The sequence below is a fragment of the Wolffia australiana genome, chromosome 16 (genome assembly GCF_029677425.1).
Source record: "Wolffia australiana isolate 7733 chromosome 16, ASM2967742v1".
Classification (NCBI taxonomy): Eukaryota; Viridiplantae; Streptophyta; class Magnoliopsida; order Alismatales; family Araceae; genus Wolffia; species Wolffia australiana.
This window is the reverse complement of record NC_135850.1, coordinates 2470381-2492302: the sequence shown is the minus strand read 5'-3', so window position 1 is coordinate 2492302 and position 21922 is coordinate 2470381. Positions and strand designations below refer to the sequence as shown.

At 45.7% G+C, this 21922-nt stretch overlaps 1 protein-coding gene across 6 annotated transcripts; it reads left to right on the top strand.

Annotated features, from left to right (window-relative positions):
* Positions 1 to 3940: 3940 nt before the first annotated feature.
* Positions 3941 to 21555, top strand: LOC144713832 (uncharacterized). 6 transcript variants are annotated; one of them, XR_013584170.1, is made up of 17 exons: positions 3942 to 4165; positions 4242 to 4325; positions 4969 to 5109; positions 5214 to 5284; positions 18132 to 18225; positions 19158 to 19235; positions 19327 to 19393; positions 19454 to 19539; positions 19626 to 19676; positions 19798 to 19845; positions 19916 to 20036; positions 20114 to 20294; positions 20353 to 20490; positions 20870 to 20973; positions 21065 to 21136; positions 21215 to 21415; positions 21498 to 21555. XR_013584170.1 is itself a non-coding variant. In XM_078588545.1 (16 exons), exons 1-16 carry the CDS (start codon positions 3977 to 3979, stop codon positions 21301 to 21303), a joined length of 1608 nt encoding a protein of 535 aa, XP_078444671.1. In that variant the 5' UTR covers positions 3942 to 3976; the 3' UTR covers positions 21304 to 21555. The 6 variants fall into 6 exon arrangements, 4 of the variants coding, with proteins under 4 accessions (XP_078444672.1, XP_078444673.1, XP_078444671.1 ...); XR_013584171.1 differs by lacking the exon at positions 20870 to 20973 and having other exon boundaries at positions 3941 to 4165; XM_078588545.1 differs by having other exon boundaries at positions 19164 to 19235; positions 21215 to 21555.
* The last annotated feature ends 367 nt before the right edge of the window (positions 21556 to 21922 follow it).

Below are 21922 nucleotides of genomic sequence, written 5' to 3'. Positions count from 1 at the left end.
CTTGTCCCATGTATTAGTCTAGTTAACAATTCGAGCAACATAATAACCTTTTTTTCACTTCCAAATTAATTAACTATATCATCATATATATTAATTAATGTCAGATCGATTTAACACAATCGATAGATTGAGTTTCCAACATGTGGGGTGCCAAGCTACACTTCATGTCATAAAAGATACAAATGAGTGAGTATCAACTCACTCATAGATCATGTTCTTCATTGGTTATTGTGTAAGTATAATCCCTCATCGCGCTCTTAGGACGACTTAAGGGTATGGTCAATTGTCACTGCCTTGGCCAAGGACTTCATCGCATCGTCTTCATTGAGTTCTCACCTTTTATACTGAGAGTGGACGATCCCATCTTGACCACTTAATCGTCTTCGTGAACTTCTTGATCCACCCAAACTACGACTATTCAGAATTCCATAATTAGGGATACTTAGGTCATAGTCAAAATACAACTGTCTATCCACAAGACATCTTTGGTATTTCAGGTTTAAGGTCCACTTACACAAACCTGACATGAATCAACCGTGTCTCAAGGATTTGTACGGATCAATTCAGTGAACTCTTGCACTAAAGAGCAACCACTATCTATCCTTGATGTCTCCACAATAATGGCTATGAGACCAGCCCTACTCATCAAATGAGTGAGGCTAGATAGTGTTATTTTATCTGGATAAAAGATGTCCTTCTTGAGAATCCTTCAAATAAGAATATTTACAACACATGCTTGAAGACTAGTGATCTCCGTATTAGGATCTCATCATAATATGCTAAATACGATCATGTATCCATAGACTTCACTATAAGCATGACACATGCACTTTAATGAACATGTTGTATTAATCAACATGGAATGAGATATGGAATGTGTGGTTGGCTTTCCAGCCACATATATTTCCATCACTATTGACCAATGAAGGCTTTGAGAAACACAAGTACATCACATCTATTGATGATTTACATAGATCTTAATATGTTGTGTCCTATGTTTAAAATAGATAATGTGAACGGTTCACGTGTTCTAATGATGAGAATGCACAATTTTTTAGGTACATGAATGACACATTACCCATGATACGTGGGGAATGTGATGTTCATGAAATAATAAAATTGAAAAGATTGATCAAGAAACTACTAAGCATTGTCATTGAGGAGCATAAGGAGTTAGCCAAGAAAATTCAGGCCATCAGCTGTGAAGAGAATAAAGATGAGTTCAGAGAAGATTTTGAAGAAGATCTAGAATCCAAATTTGTTGAAGATGAATAATAAAATTTCCCTAATCACATATTACAAGAGCTAAAGAGGGAGATCTAGGATTATAGTGGGTGATTGAACCTCCACTTCATGAGGAGATTGATGCAGCCTTCTTGATTATCATTGATGAAAGATAAGGCACGGCGCATTTGGACAAAAGCGAACTATTTATTAGATGTAGAGTGGCCAAAGGAATCGAAAATCTCCTGAATAGTATGGTGAACAACCTGAAAAGAGAGAAGGGAGAAGACCAAAATATATCACATACATCATAATCAAAATTTGATGGCTCATGCCATATTTTCTATGCATAGTATTATGTAGTATGGCTTCTGGCCCATGTTAGCATATCAATTCACCTGCTAATCCACGCAAGAACCAGTTGGGTGCCGCCAAGCCCATAGAAATTCACAAATGTTTTGTTTGTTAGACTTGGCCTATCTTCCACAATTTTGGCCAAGACAAGAGAAGAGCTAAGGGCTGTTGTACACCTTCTAATCTGCTGACACATTGCTCACTTCCCCATAGCTCCGACCACCAAACCACACCTTGCCGCACACATCAACTTGCAACCCACTATCAATGATTAGGCTGTGAGATGATTTTTGACATAACTTAAGAAAATGATAAAATAAATTTATTCATATTTTTTCCCTTTTTGCTTGAATGTTACAAGCATAAATTAATTTTATAAACCTAATTCCTAAAAATATATTTTTTACTTCAAAACATATTTATATCATTTCTAAACCTATGAATCCCTATGAATTAGCCCATTACCTGTCATAAATTTATTATAGAGTGATTACAGAGGAATCCTTTAAATACTGTTAACTAAGTACAAATTAAAATGATGAATAAAAAACACTTAAATTTGGGCTTATCTAAGGAGTCAGTTTTTGTGTATGAAAATAAATATGGGCAACTAATCCGAAATTTTGTGGCCTAGATTTTTGGGTGATCTTGAGGGTTTGGGGTGACGTGGCTTGATAATCATGGGCCACATACCCCATGATATATTTTAAATATGGGTAAACTTAGTGCGACTTATTCAACCTGGCTTTTCATGCATAACAAGAATTGTTAAATCATTTCAGATGCACAAAAATGATGATAGTTAATTAAAATTCATAACAAATATGCATGTGATTGAATGATGCATAAATATTATGCATGATTCAATCGCATGTAACCTATCATTATGTCTGTGACACATCCCTATGTCACTTTTTGATATCGATATTGGGATGGGTAAACACTTTGATACATCAGTCAACTGATTTGAGAGTTCAACCAACTGATTTGAATGGTTAAAATATAGCACTACCATCTGGAAACCTAGATAAATCTTGTAATAAAGTACATTTTCTAATACCAACAATGTCTCTACTAAGGGAATCAAACTGTTTTCCAACCACCTGTTGTAAATATAAATAAATAACCTAATAGTCTAAATACTTTATACACGAATGATCAATTTTAAACGGAGATACAAGAGCACAGACATTATAAACCATAATAATTTCAAACTAAAACTCCAGAGAAAAAAACAGTACAAACAACCAAATCATCTAAATACAATATGCATGACTATTATTAGATTGAAATACAACATGGACATTATAAACCATAAAAATTGCAACTAAAACTGGAGAGAAAAAAATAGAATCTAATTTTACTTAAGGAAAATGATGGACTAGTCAGCTTTACATTGTAAACATCGAAAGGACCTTTGTTCTTCGTGTCAGTTGCCAACATATGGACTAGTCCCTAAGTGATTTTCTCTTAGCTTTTTTTTAATCAAGACAATTGACAGACCATCCATTAAATGGTCACCTGACTTTGAACATGGAGTGGGCAGATTGATCATATCATATTGTTTGAGGCATACTCCAATGGTAAGTCTGACAAGCATTTTCTTTTCAAGTTCTGGAGGAGTCTAAGATGAAGAAAACTAAGGCAACCTTAAATGGGCCAAAATAAATGTGCTCAGCAGTCAGCCCAAAAGGGCCCATTGAACAACACTCCTGATCCAGTAGGTATAGTGCCGGGACGCGCACGGGGCGGTTTTTTTGTTTCAAGACAAAAAATTATCCCGTCCGCGAGATTGGATGAAAACCAGGACGGAAATTCATCACCGGGTGAATGGGAGGGATGGTTTTCCTATCGTCGGACTAAAAAACCGTCCCGTCCAGAGGTCTCAAACGATGGACGATAAGGGGTGGACGAAAATCCGTCGGATTTGCTTTCGACGGTTTGAGATCTTGCCATTTGGCATCGCTTAATTAATTCCTTGACATTTTGCATCAAAGTCCCTGCTTTTTTTTGTGTACAAACTGATGCTGCTCAAAAGTAATTGTACATATGTCCCTCCACTTTCTCTCTCCTCCATATTTCCCTAAAAAACTTAGAAAAGTATATTAAAAATTAAAAATATTATTTTTTTCGTCCGGGACAAAGGGACTGGATATTTTCTCTCCGGATGGGACGAAATGACAAAGTAGGGACGAGGACTATGTTTTTCTTTAATGGACGAAACCCTGGAAGGGACGGTTTGGACGAAGTTGAAATATCCGGGACGTTAAACGGACGATATTCGTCCCGTCCCGTCCATCGCCCCCGTCCCGTCCGCTTCCCTGCACTATATCCAGAAGGTGTATAAATACTTGGCCTCTGCTGTTCGTCGGGCGATCGAGGTTTGATTTTGAGGGAGATGAAGTTCGATTTTTTTCCCGCCACAGCGAAGGCACCTCTCTACCTCCTTGCCGGCGCGGGAATCGCGGCCTTGGCATTGCGGCCAGATCACGATTTTGCGTACTTTGATCACCAATTTATCCCCAAAATTGGAGGAATCGGATTCGAGGTGGAAGGCGTCGTCCGATCTTCCAGAGCTCTATACGCTGTCAGTTTTTTTTTTAATCTCTCTCCCTCTGTACGAAATTTGAATATTTTCATACGCTGTATTTCGTCTGTTCTAGATCGCTTTTGTCGCCGTTGACTACAAGTTGTCGTTATGGGGCGTCGAACGCAGTTCTGCTGAATACCGCAACAAACTGGAGGAGGTAGTCATCTCAGAGCGTTGTATAAAATGTTGCATTTCAGTTTTGGCGTCGTGTTTTTCCTTAATTATTTCAAGATTTTGATTTCCTCTCCTGGGTTTCACTGATTTCTTTCCGAATTTCCGTCATGTCCAATTTCCTTTTATCCGTGTGAAATCCTCTCGTTCCGCTTTTAATCGGTAATGATGCTTGTCTCCGTTGGCGGTTGAATGTTTTACATGGAACGAGATTCTGCCCCGTGACTCTTTCAACGTTTGCAAAGATTGGGAAGTTTCTGGATGTTAGAATCGTCCGAGGACATGCGCATGTGAATATAAATTTTTAGGGAGCGTTCTGTCTCGCATTAGTATCTCCTTTACGTGGAAGTCAGCTAAGAATTTCCTTCTTAAGTCAAGGTTCTCTGTATTTTATTTTTAATGATGCTAATTCAGTGGTCTATCGTTTTTCCATGCACTTCAACTGTGAAGAGCAAACGACTAAAATACAAATTGTAATATCGAATTCTTTCTCATCAATGCGGCTAGTGTAGTCTTTTGTAGGTAAGAATGACGACTGATTAATATTTTAGACCATTGGTTTTCATCACTCCAGTAACGTGGGAAGCTGAGAATAATTGTTGGCCTTTTCTTATCTACTGCTTGTGCAGATCCATCTACGATCTGCTCAGAGGCTATTGAAATTATGTGAAAAAAACAAAGGCTTTTATGTGAAGGCCGGTCAATTTGTCTCCTCATTGCGACAAGTGCCAAAAGAGTATTCTTCAACACTTTCCAAATTGCAAGATAAGGTATTCTGAGGGTTTCTTGTACCTCAGCCTTTGGGAACCGCATTATTTTATTTTTGCTTTTTTTTTCCTAAACCGTGATATTTTAATCATCCTGAATATTTTAGGCTATACCCTCAGCTTTCAAAGACATCAAAGAGGTGATAACCAGAAATTTTGGGAGGGACATCACAGATTTGTAAGTTTCATAAAAAAATTGTATTATGTGTTGGTTTTGTGACCGGGGAGGGTGTCGGTAGACTTCCAGAGTAGAGTGAACCTGTAGGACCCTGGCTCAGTGTCTTGTCGCTGACAGGACACGTGGGTAATTGAGCCTTCATCATTGTCAATTGAAGATCATGACACATTCCGAGGTCCAATTCAGCACATAATTTCCCGGGTGAGGCCTTAAGTGAAATTATTGATCATCAGCTCCTCCGAGACGCCTCCAAGTTTCACTGCCAATTGGATAAACTCCTTTGAATTATTGGCTACTGTAAGTGTCGTCTGGTGTCAAAAAAAACTTGGAGAGCTGTTTCCACCTGAGTGCCTGTGAACCATTCAAGGGGCTGGGTCTTCAGAGTGAACCAACCTTTAATAGGTCGAAAGCTGAACAACCACTGATACCATGCTGGGGCATCTCCTTGAAAAAGTGTGCTGGCTGCAGTGACTTTATCTTCGTCATGAAGAGCCTGGACACTGAAGTACAAGTCTCTCTAACAGGGGTGGACGTTGAAAGCTGTTATTTCCTCTTGACAGTAGTGTTGCAAGGAAATTCGATTGGGGTTGTAGTTGAAGGTGGTGTGGTGTGCGGAAAAGTGGCAGTAGTGGAACAAAGGGCTTTGGGCCACCCCAGAAGGCTGGCCTTAAGCGGTGGTGACTGGTTTGGTGGAGTGGCAGGGGGTTTAGGTAGCCATCCTGTTAGAGAGACTGGAGTGGGCTGGGGTGTCAGAGTGGGGGTTCAATTCAGTGGCCCGAGGGGGTCAGTGTTGGGGAGACTGCCTGAAAGAGGAGGGGGCTGGAACTTGAGGGAAGTCACTGTGCTGCATGGTGGTGGGGGAGGGCAGAGACGGTGATGGCCAGTACTTGCACTACCTGCTTTGGAGTGACCATGTCATTGTGCAGTGACTAGAGAGGTGGCATGTGAACAACCTGCTTGGACAAGGCAGCCACATACAACACAATGGTGTGTGTGGCTTGTAGATCATCGGACAGTTGGTTCAACTCTGATCCAAGGCTAGCAGTGGCCATGGAAGGTCATGAGAAGTCCATTTGCTCTGATACCAACTGAGGAAACCTATGCTCGAGTAGAGAGGTTCCAAACAAGGAAACAGTAAAACGAAGAAATCTACAGCATCTGATTGCATGTTGTTCCACTCGGGGAACGGTCTCCTGTGATCAAAAGATCGATGCTCTAAGTTCCCGTTCCATTCAGGGACTTAACATTGTGATTTCAAGCCTACACTAGTTGGGTCGTGGCTGAGGTAAGGGGGCCTGAACTGGTGAGACATTACTGGATTGGGTTGGGTATCAAAAATTTCTTTAGTATTGGGGGTGTGAATCAACTTTAGACTGCACCCACGCTCCCTCTTGGTTTCCCTCGATTAATCATCATCTCCTATTACCCTTTCATCCTCTGTCGATATAACTTGCTGATGCCATCAGAGGATCACGGGAAACATCAATTACTGAAGTGCATCAGATTACAGGGTATTTAGTAGGTATCTGTCAAACTTGCATCAGCCCTCTCTCCTCTCCAGCTGCTCTCTGCCCTGAAGCTCTGTCGGCTAGGGTTTTGGCCAAAAACACACTTAATTCTATTGAACGGGATTGGCCTTTAAAAGGCCATACAGAGTGAGAAGGTGGGCCCCACATCACTTAAACGAAATGGGCCACTTATATCATGTGGCCATACCGGAACTTGACGATCTCCGCCGTCGGGCACGATCTCCGCCGTCGGCCCCGATGGTGGCCCACTCGTCGTCGGCACTTGCCTCGTCGCCGACGCCGACGGCCCCCCCTCCGCCGTCTGCTGCAAAAACTCTCGCCTCCTCCAGCCTCTCTGTCGGCTCCCGACCCAGCTTCCACATCCAGGGTGATGAAGATTTCTGCCATGGAAGGGAGCTCGAGCGAGAACCGGAAACCCTAGCGCCCGAGGAAGAAGAAAGAAAGGACTGGGGGCGACGCTGCCAGTCGGTTCAGGGCGGCCGTTTTTTTTCCTGAAGTGGGTTTCCACCCCTCTCGCCGACGTGAAGGATCTGTTGAGGGTTTCCTTTGGCGCGATTGTGCAAAATACATGGCACGGATATACGTTGGAAACCTGGACGCCAGTTTTACTAAAAGGGAGCTTGAAGACAAGTTTCGGGCCCACGGCGCTTTGAGAAGTGTATGGGTGGCCCGTAAACCTCCAGGTTATGCTTTTGTTGAATTTGCTGACAGAAGGGATGCTCTTGATGCTATCCGTGAGCTTGATGGCAAAAATGGATGGAGGGTTGAGATGTCTCATGGGGGAGGTAGCCATACTCGGGAGCGACATGTGGGGTCGGCTATGAAGTGTTATGAGTGTGGCGAGCCGGGGCATCTTGCCAGAGTGTGCCGACTTAGCATCGGCTCCAGAGGGATGGGAAGTGGAAGACACCCGAGTCCTAGCCCCAGGCGACGAAGAAGCCAAAGCTATGGCCGTAGGGCCTGGCGGGCCCCCCCGCGCCACTGACCGAATGACCGGGCAGGCAAACGGCGAAGTCCAGGCTGTGCGGGGTCGGAGGCCGACGCTGGCAAACGGAGTACTTTTGCAGACATACTCCGAGAAGCTCCGCGTGGGGCTGGCTTTGGTGCGCACCCTTTGACAGCCCGATTTCCCCAGCGAGAAGAGCATTCCACACAACAGAAGCGACGGCTTGAACGAATCAACGAGAACTGTTGCTTCCGTTGCCTGGGACGCGGACATGTCGCAAAAGACTGCAGAGATCCAGTAATCTGCCGCCGATGCCGACGCACAGGTCACCGCCGATCCGAGTGCCCAATGAACCTAAAGCTGGGAGGCCGTGCTGACTTGAGAAGTTTCGCGGAGTTCAGAGTCACCTCTCTCATCGGGGAGGTTCAAGGAGGCGCTCCGACATTGGAGGTAGTTCAAGCAGGTTTGGCAGAACACTATGCCCCGCTTTTTCAGGCGGAACTCCAAATGGTGGACGAGAAACAATTCCTACTTAGAAGATTGCCTCGGGCAGCAAGAGAAAACATCTGTTGATGGCACCAGCAGATGCCGGTGCAAGGAACAGTCAAATGGCGGGGAGTCAAAAAGACAGACGGGGGATGCAAGATAAAGAACGGTACGAGCTTGGTGGAGGCTCATGGCATTCCGTTCGGATATCGCTCAGTCGAACACGCAGCCCATATGGTGCGAAAATTTGCTCGCCTTCGCCGGATTATATCCACCGGGCTGGAGAGCGGAGACCCTCTAATCACAGTGCTTGAAGTGGAACCCCACAACGTCGGGATGCTCCCTCGATCAGTTTTATGAGAGGCGGCCCCAGGGGCCCCGGTTGTCCAGCTCTTGGTGGTCCCACCGCTTCCTCCTCTTCCTCGATCGGCCAACTTTGTGATGGTCGGGAACCCCCCCACAGGCATCGAAGGGGACGGACGGTCCACCAGGGGAACCTCAGGGCCTCAGGCAGGCCGAACAGAGTGGAGGCAAAAGTCTGCGGCGCTTTCCACGATTGGCTCCGAGAGCGTTACTTCGCTCATTCAAAATTTGGGGCGCAATCCTCCGACAACGCGCGATGCAACTCCTGAGCAAGCAGCCAAGAATGACTCATCGGAGGGGAGAAAAGCATGGACTCAAGCAACAAGGGAAGGTGTCATGGCAGACGAAGGGGCCACCTCCCCAGCTGCCCCTATCGCGGCTGAGCCCAGCTCCCAGGGGACAGCGCCAGAACGTGTTGAACATCCCAAGACGAGAATGATTGCGGAGGCAGCAGGAGCTATGATGGCTTCGACAGTAGAGGGCGCCACGGTAGCCTCCCCATGAATTGCCTCTCATGGAACGTGCGAGGCCTCTGTGACGAGCGAAGGCGAGGAGTAGTGGGAAGATATATCAATGAATGGGGGGCAAAGGTGGTGTGCATCCAAGAGACTATGTTAGAGCAGGATCTACCCCAAGTGTGGGGCGCCCTCGGCCGGGGGGGTGATGGAGCAAACGTAACCGGAGATGCAATTGGCCGATCAGGGGGTATTGCAGTGGCTTGGAGGGCGGAGGACTTTGATAAGCTGGAGGAGTGGAAAGGGCGGCATGTAGTTGCGGCCCGTTTGTCCAACCGTGAGGACGGGCGGACATGGGTGGTGGCCTCGGCCTACGGACCACCGGCCTCGCGAAGAGGGGAACTGTGGGAAGATATTTACGCCTTTGCCCACAAATTCCAGGAGCTCCCGATTCTCATTGGTGGTGATTTCAATGTGACTGTGGCGGCCGAGGACAGGCCGAATGGCTTGGGGGGGATGGACCCAGGTTCGGCGGAGTTCAGGAACCTACTGGCCAACTGTGGATTTCAAGAAATGGGGCCCTCGGACCGACGATTCACCTGGCGAAGCGCAGCAGGCCCTCTGGCGCGCTCTCGGCTCGATCGATTCCTATGCTCCATCGCGCTGCTGGAGATGTTTCCGCTCGCAGAGGTCACGTCCCGACCCCGCCCTATTTCTGATCATACTCCTATTTCCTGGCAGGCACAAACAGGAACTGCAAAGCCCCCCTATTTCAAGCTAGATCGTTCCTGGTTACGAGAGGAGGGCTTCAAGAGGCGAGTTGCCGAGTGGTGGGGTACCGTTCCTGCTATCGGATCAGCGTCGGCACGGCTGGCTACTAAGCTGACAGGGCTCCGCCGACACCTCATCGACTTCCGCCGGAAGATTCGCGAGGACCGGAACCAAACCAGGGACGCTGCTCTTGCGGAGATACAACGATGGGACACAGAGGAGGATAGCCGGCCTTTATCAGCGGAGGAGTTGGCGACGCGTCAAGCCCATCGGGACGTAGTGGCTGAGGAGGATTTAAAGACTGAAATGGACTGGCGACAGTGATCACAGCAGCTTTGGCTGGCGGCAGGGGATGCAAATACCCGCTTCTTCCATCAAGCAGCAAGTGGGAGACGAAGAATGAACAAGATCAACCATTTACAGGTGGAGGGGACAGTGGTCAGCGGCCAGACGGAGGTTGGACGTGCCCTAGCTAACCACTTTCGGGCTTTCTACCGTCGGGGACCGCGTAACAAATGGAAGTGGTCTGGAGCCGACGCACCCAGGATCTCGGAAGAGCAACGAACTAAGCTCATCGAGCCTTTCTCAACTGAAGAGGCTCAGCTGGCCATTCGTGGGTTGAATGCTGAAGGGGCTCCGGGACCGGACGGCATGCCAATTTTCTTCTACAAGGAGTGCTGGGATATGGTGGGTCTGGAGGTCATGGCGACTTTGGAGGAATTCCGGAATGGTACCTGCGAGATGGACCGGCTGAACAAAGCTTATATCATGCTTATCCCAAAATGTCCGGGAGCTGAACAAGTGGGAGAGTTCAGGCCCATCGCTCTCTCCAATTCGATATACCTGGTCATCGCCAAGGTACTTGCCAACAGACTCCACGAGGTAATTGGCCACTTAGTGAGCACTCTTCAATCTGCTTTTGTCCCGGGTAGACACATGGTTGAGAGTGTGGTTGTGGCAGAGGAAATTCTTGCGGCCTGGAGGCGAACAGGCACCTCCGGATTTATGTGGAAGGTGGACTTTGCCAAGGCATATGATACGCTTGACTGGCGATATCTCTGGAATGTATTGTGCAAGCGTGGTTTCCTGGAGGTTTGGGTGCGATGGATGAAGCTCTGTGTAGCGACCAGCACTTTTGCAGTCCTAGTCAATGGCCGACCTCAAGGGGGCTGGATCCACCCCCAAAGGGGTATCCGGCAAGGATGTCCACTGGCCCCGCTTTTATTTATATTGGCGGCGGATACCTTGACGCGGTGCTCGGAACGGTTGTGTGCAAGGGGGCTGCTCAGAGGATTTCACACCCCTGGCTGGCCTAGCGGGATCCCACTCCTTCAGTATGCAGACAACACTACTTTTTTCATCGAGGGATCGGTGGAGGAGGCTGAGAACCTCTCGATCTTGCTGGACATCTTCTCTGATTTCTCTGGACTCAAACTGAATAGGGCCAAGTCTACACTCGTCGGTATCGGGCTATCTCCAGAAGATTTGTGTCAGTGCTCCCAACTTCTATATGCGCCGATTGGCTCCCTGCCCATTCGGTATTTGGGCCTGCCTCTCACTGATGGCCGAGTTGGAGCACAGGAATGGCAACCGGTGGTGGAGAGGGTTGAACAGCGGCTGGGAGGCTGGCGAGGTCGTCTCTTGTCTCGAGGAGGGCGACTGGTCTTGGTGAAGGCTGTGCTAGCCGCGATTCCTCTACACTTCATGTCAGTCTTCAGGATGCCGGTGAGCGTTCGTAGAAGGCTTGAAAGCTGCATGCGGCGATTTTTTTGGAGCGGGCCCAGTCAAGGGGAATCGAGGGGCGTGGCCCTCGTCAGCTGGGACACTGTATGTCTCCCCACGTCACAGGGAGGCCTCGGTGTCAGGCACATTCAGCACACCAACATGGCTCTGCTGATCAAATGGGTACGTCGACTGATGCAGCCTCCATCAGATCAGGTCATGGCGGTCCTGCACGACAGCTACGGAAGGGGAATGGACTGGAAGCAATGGGCTACACCCCTCCGAGGGGACTCCGCTTTCATCAGGGGGCTGAGGGGGGTCTTCGCCAAGGCTCAGCCTCTCTTTCGGCCGAAGCTAGGGGATGGAACCAGCCTTCGGTTCTGGTTGGACGATTGGACCGGTCTTGGGCCCCTGCGAGACCTATTCCCCAGATTATATGGTCTCTCGCCCGCCCCCAGTGCCCCGGTTTGGGGGATGTGGGACAATGCGTGGTGCCCAACATTACCTGCCCATCTTACCGAGCAACGAATGGAAGACTTCCTCGAGTTACAGCAATTGATTGCCTCTTTGCAGCCGCAAGAAGGGGCGCGGGACACCTGGGAGTGGCGAGGAGCCAGTTTTTCGGCCAAAACTGCATACCGCATTCTGCGGGGACAGGGGAGTCCAGCAGACCGCTCCCTCATACCCCGAAGTCGAATACTGTGGAGGCGGCGAATCACACTGAAGGTGAAAATCTTCGGCTGGCTTCTCTTGCGGCATAGACTGGTGACGTGACAGTTCCGTCAACGCTGGTACCCGGGGAATACTGCCGAATGTGTCCTATGCTCCGGGGCGGTGGAAGACTGTGGCCACCTGTTCTTCCGATGCCCGAAGGCCCAGGCTGTGTGGCAGGCGGCCGGGGTGGGTAGCGTTGACCCCGCTACTGAAGAGGACTTTTGGAACTCCATCAGTGGTGGGCTGTTCCGCCAGGAGCCGGAGTGGCAACGGATCTTCGCCCACCTTTGGGCGATATGGCTACACCGAAATGAAGTCATCTTCAAGGGGAGGCCTCCCTCCGTCGATGCTATTCTGCACGACGCTAGGGGATTGGCAAATTTTTGGAAGAGAGGTGGCTATGGCCCCCTGATTTCGTCCCCCTTGTAATGCATGACTTGATTTTCTATGTCATTATATCAATGGCAACGGGGGGTCCCTATTCTGGGGGACTCTCTCTATTTTCCTCAAAAAAAAAGAAAAGAAAAGAAGAAAATAAAGGCTGTCTAACACCCCCCGCAAGTTGGGCGTGAATGTTGATCATGCCCAACTTGGAGATGAGTCTCTGGAACTGGGGACCAGGAAGGCCTTTGGTGAAGATGTCAGCAACTTGCTCCAATGACCTCACATACTGGAGTGTGATAACTCCTCCATCAATTTTTTCTTTAATGAAATGTCGATCAATCTCAATGTGCTTCGTCCTATCATGCTGAATTGGATTCTGAGCAATTGCAATGGCTGATTGATTATCACAGCACAGTTTAATATCCCCTTGGGAGAATAAACTAAGGTCTTCCATGATGCCTTTGATCCAAAGTGCTTCACGTACACCATGTGCTATGGCTCTGAACTCTGCTTCTGCACTTGAGAGAGCAACTACCTTCTGCTTCTTACTTCGCCATGTCACCAGACTGTTCCCAATAAAAGTACAATAGCCAGAGGTGGATCTTCTGTCTGTTATTGAACCAGCAAAATCAGCATCAGAATAAATCTTTACTGACACATCTTCATCTCTTGTGAACAATATACCTAGTCCCACTGTAGCTTTAAGGTACTGCAATACTCTGTTTGCTGCCTGGAGGTGAGCTTCACATGGATTATTCATAAACTGGCTCAAAGTACTAACAGCATACGAAATATCTGGCCGGGTATGATTTAGATAGATGAGTTTCCCGATCAACCTCTGAAATGAGTCTTTATTCACTGGAGGACTATCGTTCTCCTTACCCAGTTTAACATTGATGTCAACTGGTGTTCCCAGCGGTCTGCTGTCAAGTTTTCCTGTCTCATGGAGTAGATCCAGAATGTACTTATGCTGTGAAATGAAAATTCCTCTTTTTGAGTATGCAACCTCAATACCCAGGAAATATGTCAAGGCCCCCAATGCTTTAATATCAAACTTCTCAGAAAGTTGCTGGCTAAGTTGTTGAATTTCTTCCTCATTGTTTCCTGTGACGATTATATCATCCACATAGACACTAAGAATTGCCATAGAGCCAGAGGGACTGTGCTTGATAAACAGTGTATGATCCCCGTTACTCTGCTGATATCCCAAACTTCTCATGACTGTGGAGAATTTTCCAAACCAGGCCCTTGGCGACTGTTTCAGGCCATAAAGTGCCTTCCGCAATTTACACACCACATTTGGTCTATCTGCTAGTTGGTATCCAGGAGTAGTCATATACACTTCCTCCTCTAAATCACCTTGCAGAAAAGCATTTTTTAACATCAAACTGGAGCAAATTCCATCCCAACTTTGCAGCTAGAGCAATCAAGATTCTGACAGTATTGAACTTGGCTACAGGTGCAAAAGTTTCGAAGTAATCAATGCCATATGATTGAGTATAACCCTTGGCAACCAGCCTTGCCTTGTATCTCTCTAGAGTCCCATCAGCATTGAACTTTGGTGTATATATCCACCTACACCCAATAACTTTTCTTCCTAGAGGTAAGAAAGTTAAGTCCCAAGTATGATTTTTCTTTAATGCCTCCATCTCCTCATCCATGGCAGTCTTCCACTCTCTACTTTTTAGAGCCTCTTCAACATTTCTGGGAACAGATTTTCCTCTGAGAGCACATAAGAATGCTTGGTATTGTGGGCTCAGTTTGGTGTAAGAGACATAATTCTCCACCGGATATCTGGGTTTGTGTCGACAGCTCCTCGTACCCTTTCTCAATGCCATTGGCCATCCCAGGTCTTCCTCTTCCTGATCAATAACTGGATCAGTTCCAGAAATCTCCTCAGGTTGTTCAATACGTTGTTCTTCATCGCCTACTGGAACATCGTTGGCTTCTCCTTCACTGGGCACAATCGGTTCTTTGAATGTCTCTTGAATCTCCATCGTCTGTTCAGAGGCCAGTGGCAACATTTCATCACATCTTGGACACTCTGACTCCGGTTGACCAATTTCATGTGGAATGGCCTCTCCCACACTTAGAATTCCCGTCAGTAGAGTTAGGAACTAGAAGTCTTGCTGCATTATCACAGAAGCTTCTCCTGTGTCCTCCTTCTCTTGGGCAAAGAACATCTGCTTTTCATTAAATGTCAGATCTGCTGTAACAAAAAATCTTCTGGACCCAGGGTGATAGCACCTATAACCCTTTTGACTATTAGAGTACCCAATAAACACACACTTGGTCGCCCTCGGATCAAGCTTTCCTGCATACATGTGAACATACACAACACACCCAAATATCCTGGACATCAACCCAGCCCTCAATGTCACGTGAGGATAGATTGAGGACATAAGGTCAATAGGGCTCTTGTATCCAATTCTCCTTTTGGCTAGCCCATTCTGTTGCGGGGTGTTGACACATGAAGATTCATGAAGAATACCTCTCTGGTCACAGTAGGTATTAACTGTCACATTCAAGTACTCCCTAGCATTATCCGATCGGAGTCGTTTAATCCTCGCACCGAATTGATTATTAATTAGTTCACAAAATTGAACAATCACAGACGATACTTCTGCCTTCGACTTCAACAAATATAGCCAGGTTAACCTGGAGCAGTCATCCACAAAAATCACAAACCATTTATGCCCAGAGAGACTGGTTACTGGGCATGGGCCCCACACGTCGCTGTGAATGCAATCAAATGGAGTTGAACTCCTTTCATTTAAACTTTTGTAAGATATCCTTCGGTGCTTAGCCAGTTGGCAAACATCACAAAACAGAGTACTAATATCAACTCCTTCAAAAACAGAGGGAAAACATAGTTTTAGTAACTCGAAAGAGGGATGGCCCATTCGCTTATGCAGCAGTAGGACCCGATCCACAGCCTGAGGAAGCTTAATGGAGGTGAGACAGGTGACGGGGGAGCCCTCAAGGAGCAGCAAGCCATCTTCCCTTCTACACGATGAAGTCCTCCTCCCGGTTACCTTGTCACAGAGAAAACACCCATTATTATCAAGAACAAACCTCCATCCACTGTCATCAACTAACTTCTGCAATGAAATCAGTCTCGCCCTGAGGCCAGGTACGTGAAACACCCTCGAGTACACCAATATTGAGGATAATACTTCCCATCCCAGCAACAGTCAAAATTCCTCCACCAGCTGTTATTACCTTGTGGGGCTCATTGACTGGTAGGTAGGAAGCAAACTGATTCCGATCTGGGGTCATATGATCAGTTGCCCCAGTATCTAGAATCCAGGTGCTTTCGCTAGAATTTAGGAAAGAAGTCAATCCCAACAATGCCAAAGTTTTACCTGAATGAGCCAAGGATGTAGAGCCCAATAATCCCTTAAGGTGATTCACCTCAGCCTTCAGTGCATGAACACTTTCCCCTGTGTCTTGTTGTGCTTCATCCACCTGATTCTTTCCCAAGGGGATCTCTCCCATTTCTTGAGTGTCTTAGGTCGCTACATATGCTTTCCTGTACTGTTGAGGCTGCTGCTGCTGCTGCTGATGGTTCTTGTTGGCTAATTTTCAGCAAGTCTCTTTAGTGTGATTTCGCTTCTTGCAATAAACACAAAAAAGAGTGTCCCTGGTGTCTCCCTATTGCATCTGTTTCTGGACTGAGTTTCCAGCATACTGAGATATTCCGGTTGGTTCACCATGGATAGCCCTGGAATCATTCTTCTTAGTGGAGAATGCTCCAGATGTGCCACCTGCCCCAAGTGCATCTGGAGTAAGATTCAGTCTCTTCTCTTCGTCTAAAAGCATTCCAACTGCCTCATCAAGGCCTGGAAGCTGTTCACGGTGAAGGATCTGACTTCGGACACTTTCATATTCTGGATTAAGACCCATCAGAAAGGTAAAGAGTCTCTGCTTGAGGGTGTATTTTCTTTCCTTGGACTGGGGATTCTCAACTGGCCAATAGTGGTCGATTTCTCTCCAAATTCCCTTCAATCTACTAGCATAAACCATGATGGTTGCTTCCCCTTGCTTTGCATGAATGGCCTGTGCATTGAGTTCATAAATTCTCCAATCCATCCGCTACTTAGAACAGCTCTTGATAATTTCTTCCCACATCTGCTTAACAGATTCCACATAAAGATAATCGTCTACCATATCAGAGGCTATAGTTCCAAGAAGCCATTGATGGATAAGGGACTCCTCTGACTTCCACACTTTATACCTTGGATCTCCAGGGGTTATTGGATCCTCCACAAGGTGGTCTCCAAGGAACCTAGCCTCCAAAGATAACTCCACCAGCTTACGCCATTGATATGCATTAAGCCCATTGAACTTTATCTTGATATCAGGGAGCAAAATCGTGACCCTGTCTCGATCTGTGATGGCCACAGTGGTAGAGATCTTGTTCTGGTCTTCCATTCCAGATTTCGAAATGCCTCTTCACAAACAGTGAATCCTCTAGCAAGAGAGAGATAGTGGAACAGAGAGGAAGGTTTCTACTGGAGAGAAGGGACGCGCAATGTGCTCACCAGGCTTGCTCTGATACCATGTCAAACTTGCATCAGCCCTCTCTCCTCTCCAGCTGCTCTCTGCCCTGAAGCTCTGTCGGCTAGGGTTTTGGCCAAAAACACACTTAATTCTATTGAACTTTCTTATATCATGTGGCCCATTAGTACATTAAGAAGAGAAAAACAAAAGAAAAGAAAAGAAGAAAAATAAAGGCTGTCTAACAAATAAAGGATTTTTTTTTGGCCAAATAATCCTGATGTTGACTCGGTGGTAACATCTAAATAGAGGTGTAGAAGGCGTGGATATTAATGGAATGTTCTCAGGATTGGGAGACCAGTGCGACCAAAATAATGCCTGCAGTGTTTAGCAATCACAGTTGTTTTGTGGTGGTTCTAATTTTAAGGTTTGTTCTTCTGGACAGTGTTGTCACATGATTTAAAAAATTCTGTCAGCATGAATATTGATATTCATGATGACAGAATTTTTTAAAACCAATCGACGGTTGCTGTTGAGGAGAACAAGGTTAAAAGGGTTTAGTCATTTAATTCTTACAATGCATCAGCATCCATTGTTATATGAAGGTAGTGAAGTGTCAATAAACGAGAAAATAAGAAGAGAGGCATGAACATAAAGGACCTTCTTACTATGCGCTGAAGTTAGTCTTACAAGCAATCTCTGAAAAGCTTTAATCTTGATTATGCTTGTGTAAAACGATTTCCCCCGATAATTTTGAATCTTCAAGAATATTCAGTTTCTTTTTGGGCATTGGAAATTCTTTTTTTAGTTGAGCATCTTATCTTGAACCTCCAACTCTGGCTTTGCACCATCTATCCTCGAAGCATGTTAAACTACTTTTTAAATTTCTGATGTTGAAGATATTATGGGATGCAATTCTATATGATGAAAGATTTAGAAACTGCATTTTCTCACAATGTCATCTATGCCTGCTTCAGGTTCTATTCTTTCGATGAAACCCCAATTGCTGCTGCATCCATCGCTCAAGTACATCATGCGTGGCTTCGAGATGGGCAAGAAGTTGCTGTCAAGGTTTCACATTTCATTAAATTTTTTTATATTTTCCGCATTCCTTTCTTTTAGTCGCAATAAACTGTCTTCCTATTATGCTGATCAAAGAGGTTTGGGTATTACAAGGAAACAAAGTTTCATTCAGCTGATTGTCTCTGTAGATCTCAGTAGGTTGCTGGCAAGTTCTTTAATGGAACTGACCAAAATGGAAGGAGGGGGAAAGTCGTCTTAATGAAACACACCCAAAGATGCTGGCACGTGCCAAAGCTGTTTAAATAATGAGGGGGCGGCAGAGAGCTCAGATATCAAGATTTGAGTTAGATTAGTTCGCAATGGCAAGGATAGTCGTGCTCGGCTAGCTGGACCCAGGAGTGCACCCTGACCCGAAGGGAGGGAAGCTGTATCAGCTTCATCCACTCTGTTACTTTCTCAAATTTCCTATTGGCTTCATGTAGAGTCATTCCCATTACTTGGTTCTTGGAACACATTTATATTTTGGAATTTTAGAAATTCTTTTGAACAAGCATACTACCATTCCTTTGGTTTCTCAGAGCCAAAACATAAGTTGCACACTGTCACAACTTGGCCTCTCCATGTCCTCGACCAGAAGCCCTAGATCAAAGTTGGGACAAGAAACAGAAAAGATACCTCGATACGTTTACGGAGTCTGCTCACAGTGGAAGTACCATAATCAGATAAGGATGAGGCATCAGACAGACCTGATAGACCAGATAAAATAGAGGTGCAGAATTTTTTTGTTTTCTTTGAAAAACTTGCTCTTGAAATTTTATATAGTGTTTATGCTTCTTTTTTCGTTGTGCTCCCTTGATATAAGCTGGACCTTGAGGGGAAGAAGCTGTCATTTTCTATTCTCTCTTTTTAAACCTTGACAAATGATGCTGTTATTTATCTATAAGACGGTGGAACAGTATGTTGACGTGTTGACGAAACAGGTGCAGTACCCTGGCCTACGGCAGCGGCTTGCTGTTGATATCAGGACTATGACTATCCTCTCATCCCTTGTTTCACAGGTTAACTAACTCTAATCATTTCCTCATAGCCATGATTTTCTTTCCTGTCCTTTTAATTGAAAGGGAAAATCAGTAAGCATATTCGTTGCAGATTTTCCCTGACTACAGGTTTGAGTGGATGATCACAGAGTTCAAGAGGGTATTATCATCAGAACTAGGTTGGCATATCAGAGATTTATTTAGTTTTGAGAATTTACATTTAGTAATCCGTGTTTTAGACTTTTTACAGGAGGCAAAGAATGCAGAGAGGACTGCTCAAAACTTCAAGACGAAGAAAGTTATCAAAGTCCCTCGCATATTCTCTGTATACTTCTGGCCCCAAGCCAAGACAAAAAGCCCAAAACTATCTTAATTAACCCTCTTTAGTTAAGCCGTCGAATTCACATGCAGGATCTGACAACAGAGCAGATTTTGACTATGCAGTTTTTCCATGGAAAAAAGGTAGGAAATAGAAGATAATGAATATTTCCTAAATAGTGGGGTAGGATTCAAGTGCCTACACAGCTGTGCTAAAAGCTATAGCGCATTGGAAGTTCACTACTTCACTTCTTAACCTTTTCAGGTTGATGACCTGGATTTCTTGAAAGACTCTGGCATAAATCCGGAGAAGGTTCGTTTGAATTTTAGAAATGATGGACACACACGGGGCGGAAATTCCCATATTTTTTCTAAAAGTACAGGTTGCGAAGGCATTGGCTGAGCTATTCTCAGAGATGATCTTTGTCCATGGCTTCATCCACGGGGATCCCCATCCAGGCAACTTCCTTGTGTCTCCGAACAAAGGGGGGGGCTTCTCCCTGGGTACGAGTGGGCAGTGACTTTTCAAATCCCTGCTTCCAATTACGGAATTCAAGTTTCCTATTTTCTGAAAAGTGCAGTTGTTTTGGACCACGGCATCTACAAAGAACTGGATGAGCAGTTCCGAGCCAATTATTGCCAGCTATGGAAAGCCCTTCTTCTAATGGAAACTCAGAAGATTCTCGACATCGGCGAGAAATTCGGACTTGGCCAGTACGCCAAGTACTTTCCGGTGATATTCACCGGAAGAATATTTAATAGGTAAGTCTCGCCTTCCGTCTATTCCGCCATCCGTTTTGATAGCTGACTTGTGTCTCAGCAAGTCGGCCCTCGGGGAACAGATGCCGGCAGAGGACAAGGCTAAACTGAGGCAGCAGCTGCAGGCACTAACGATGGGCGACTTCTCGTCCTTCATGGAGTCGATGCCCCCAGATTTCTTGGCTGTTCTAAGAACAGAGTAAGCTACTTTGCTTCATGGAAAAAGTACCTTCAGGTGCTGGGATCACAGACAATTATAAATTTGCCATTGTCATCATCATCCTCCATCTTGCATGACGAGGATGATGATGATGTCGAATCTTGGTAAGAAGGTGACCAAATGGACGACAATGTTGATACTCGACATCATCATTCACTGATGATTACAAATCTGGGGTCATCATTGTCGTCATCTTCATCATCCCCAAATCTCATCAGTTTCAACATCAAACATGTTTGGGATTGGACAAATGACGATGACAATGATGATTCGTCATCTATACGAACGTAGCAGAAAAATTTAATTTTACTGAGTTGGTGTGTGTGAACAAGAAAATTAGAACATGAGAATCTTTCAGTGGGCAGTTAAGATCCATAATGGGAAAGCTAGGCGTGCCAGCTCACATCCGCTTGCAAACCTATGCCAGATATGCAATCCGTGGACTTTCAAATCATCAGCATGGTGATTAAGATTTTACTTGTTTTCAAAAAAAAAAAAAAGATTTTACTTGCGTTTTGATTGATATCAATCTTCTAAACATTCTTCCTCGCAGGCGGGCTGTTGAAGCAGATGATCTATCAGTTCAAAACCATGGCCTGCTATCTTCAGCTCAGAATTATCATGGGTAAACTTCCCTTTCCCATCTATTTCTATATATACATATATTCATAAATGTAAATCATAGTATAATTGTGAGTATCAGAGATCTTCAAGCTGCTGGGGAAACTGGAGGGCTGGAGGCGTTCAGTTCTTCGTCCTCTGAAGGCTTACTTATCCAACTTGATATCATGAAGCTCAATGAATAATTATTAAAGCTCAGGGAGGTGAAACCGTCTCGTCCAGGGCCTGAAACGTCGGACCATACAGAAATCTGCAGGCATCGGCGACGGTGGACTGGTCTAATGTACAGAAATTCCATTTTTATGATTTTTTTCTCAAATTTTTTAACTTCTGTGATTCAGAATGTCTAACATTTTTTGCTACAGATGTCAGATGAAATCAGGATGCTGATACAGTCCTATAACCCGAAGGGTATCTTTGGCATTTTAGCCCACTAGGGGCACTTTAGTCATTTGATACTTTAGTCGGCCTCTTGGCTCACTCTCGATCTTCTGTTTTTGTCTCATCCCTTCAACCGTCCAACGATCGCCTATCCTCTGTGATCGTCTCACTGGATCTTCAACCGAGTTCCCTCCGATCTGCGCTTCTCTTCGACAATTCCTGTTCCCACCGTCATCAACTCTAACCATGTTCTTAGGCAGCTCGTCCCTCATCGATCACTGCCTGCATTCAACTCCGTTCGTTCCATTCTACTCTCCAGCTCGAAGAACATTTTCATGCTGGTCGAGACGAGAGCTGTTGCGAACCATCTTACTCTCCCTTCCTGATGATCATGTACATAAGGGGTGAT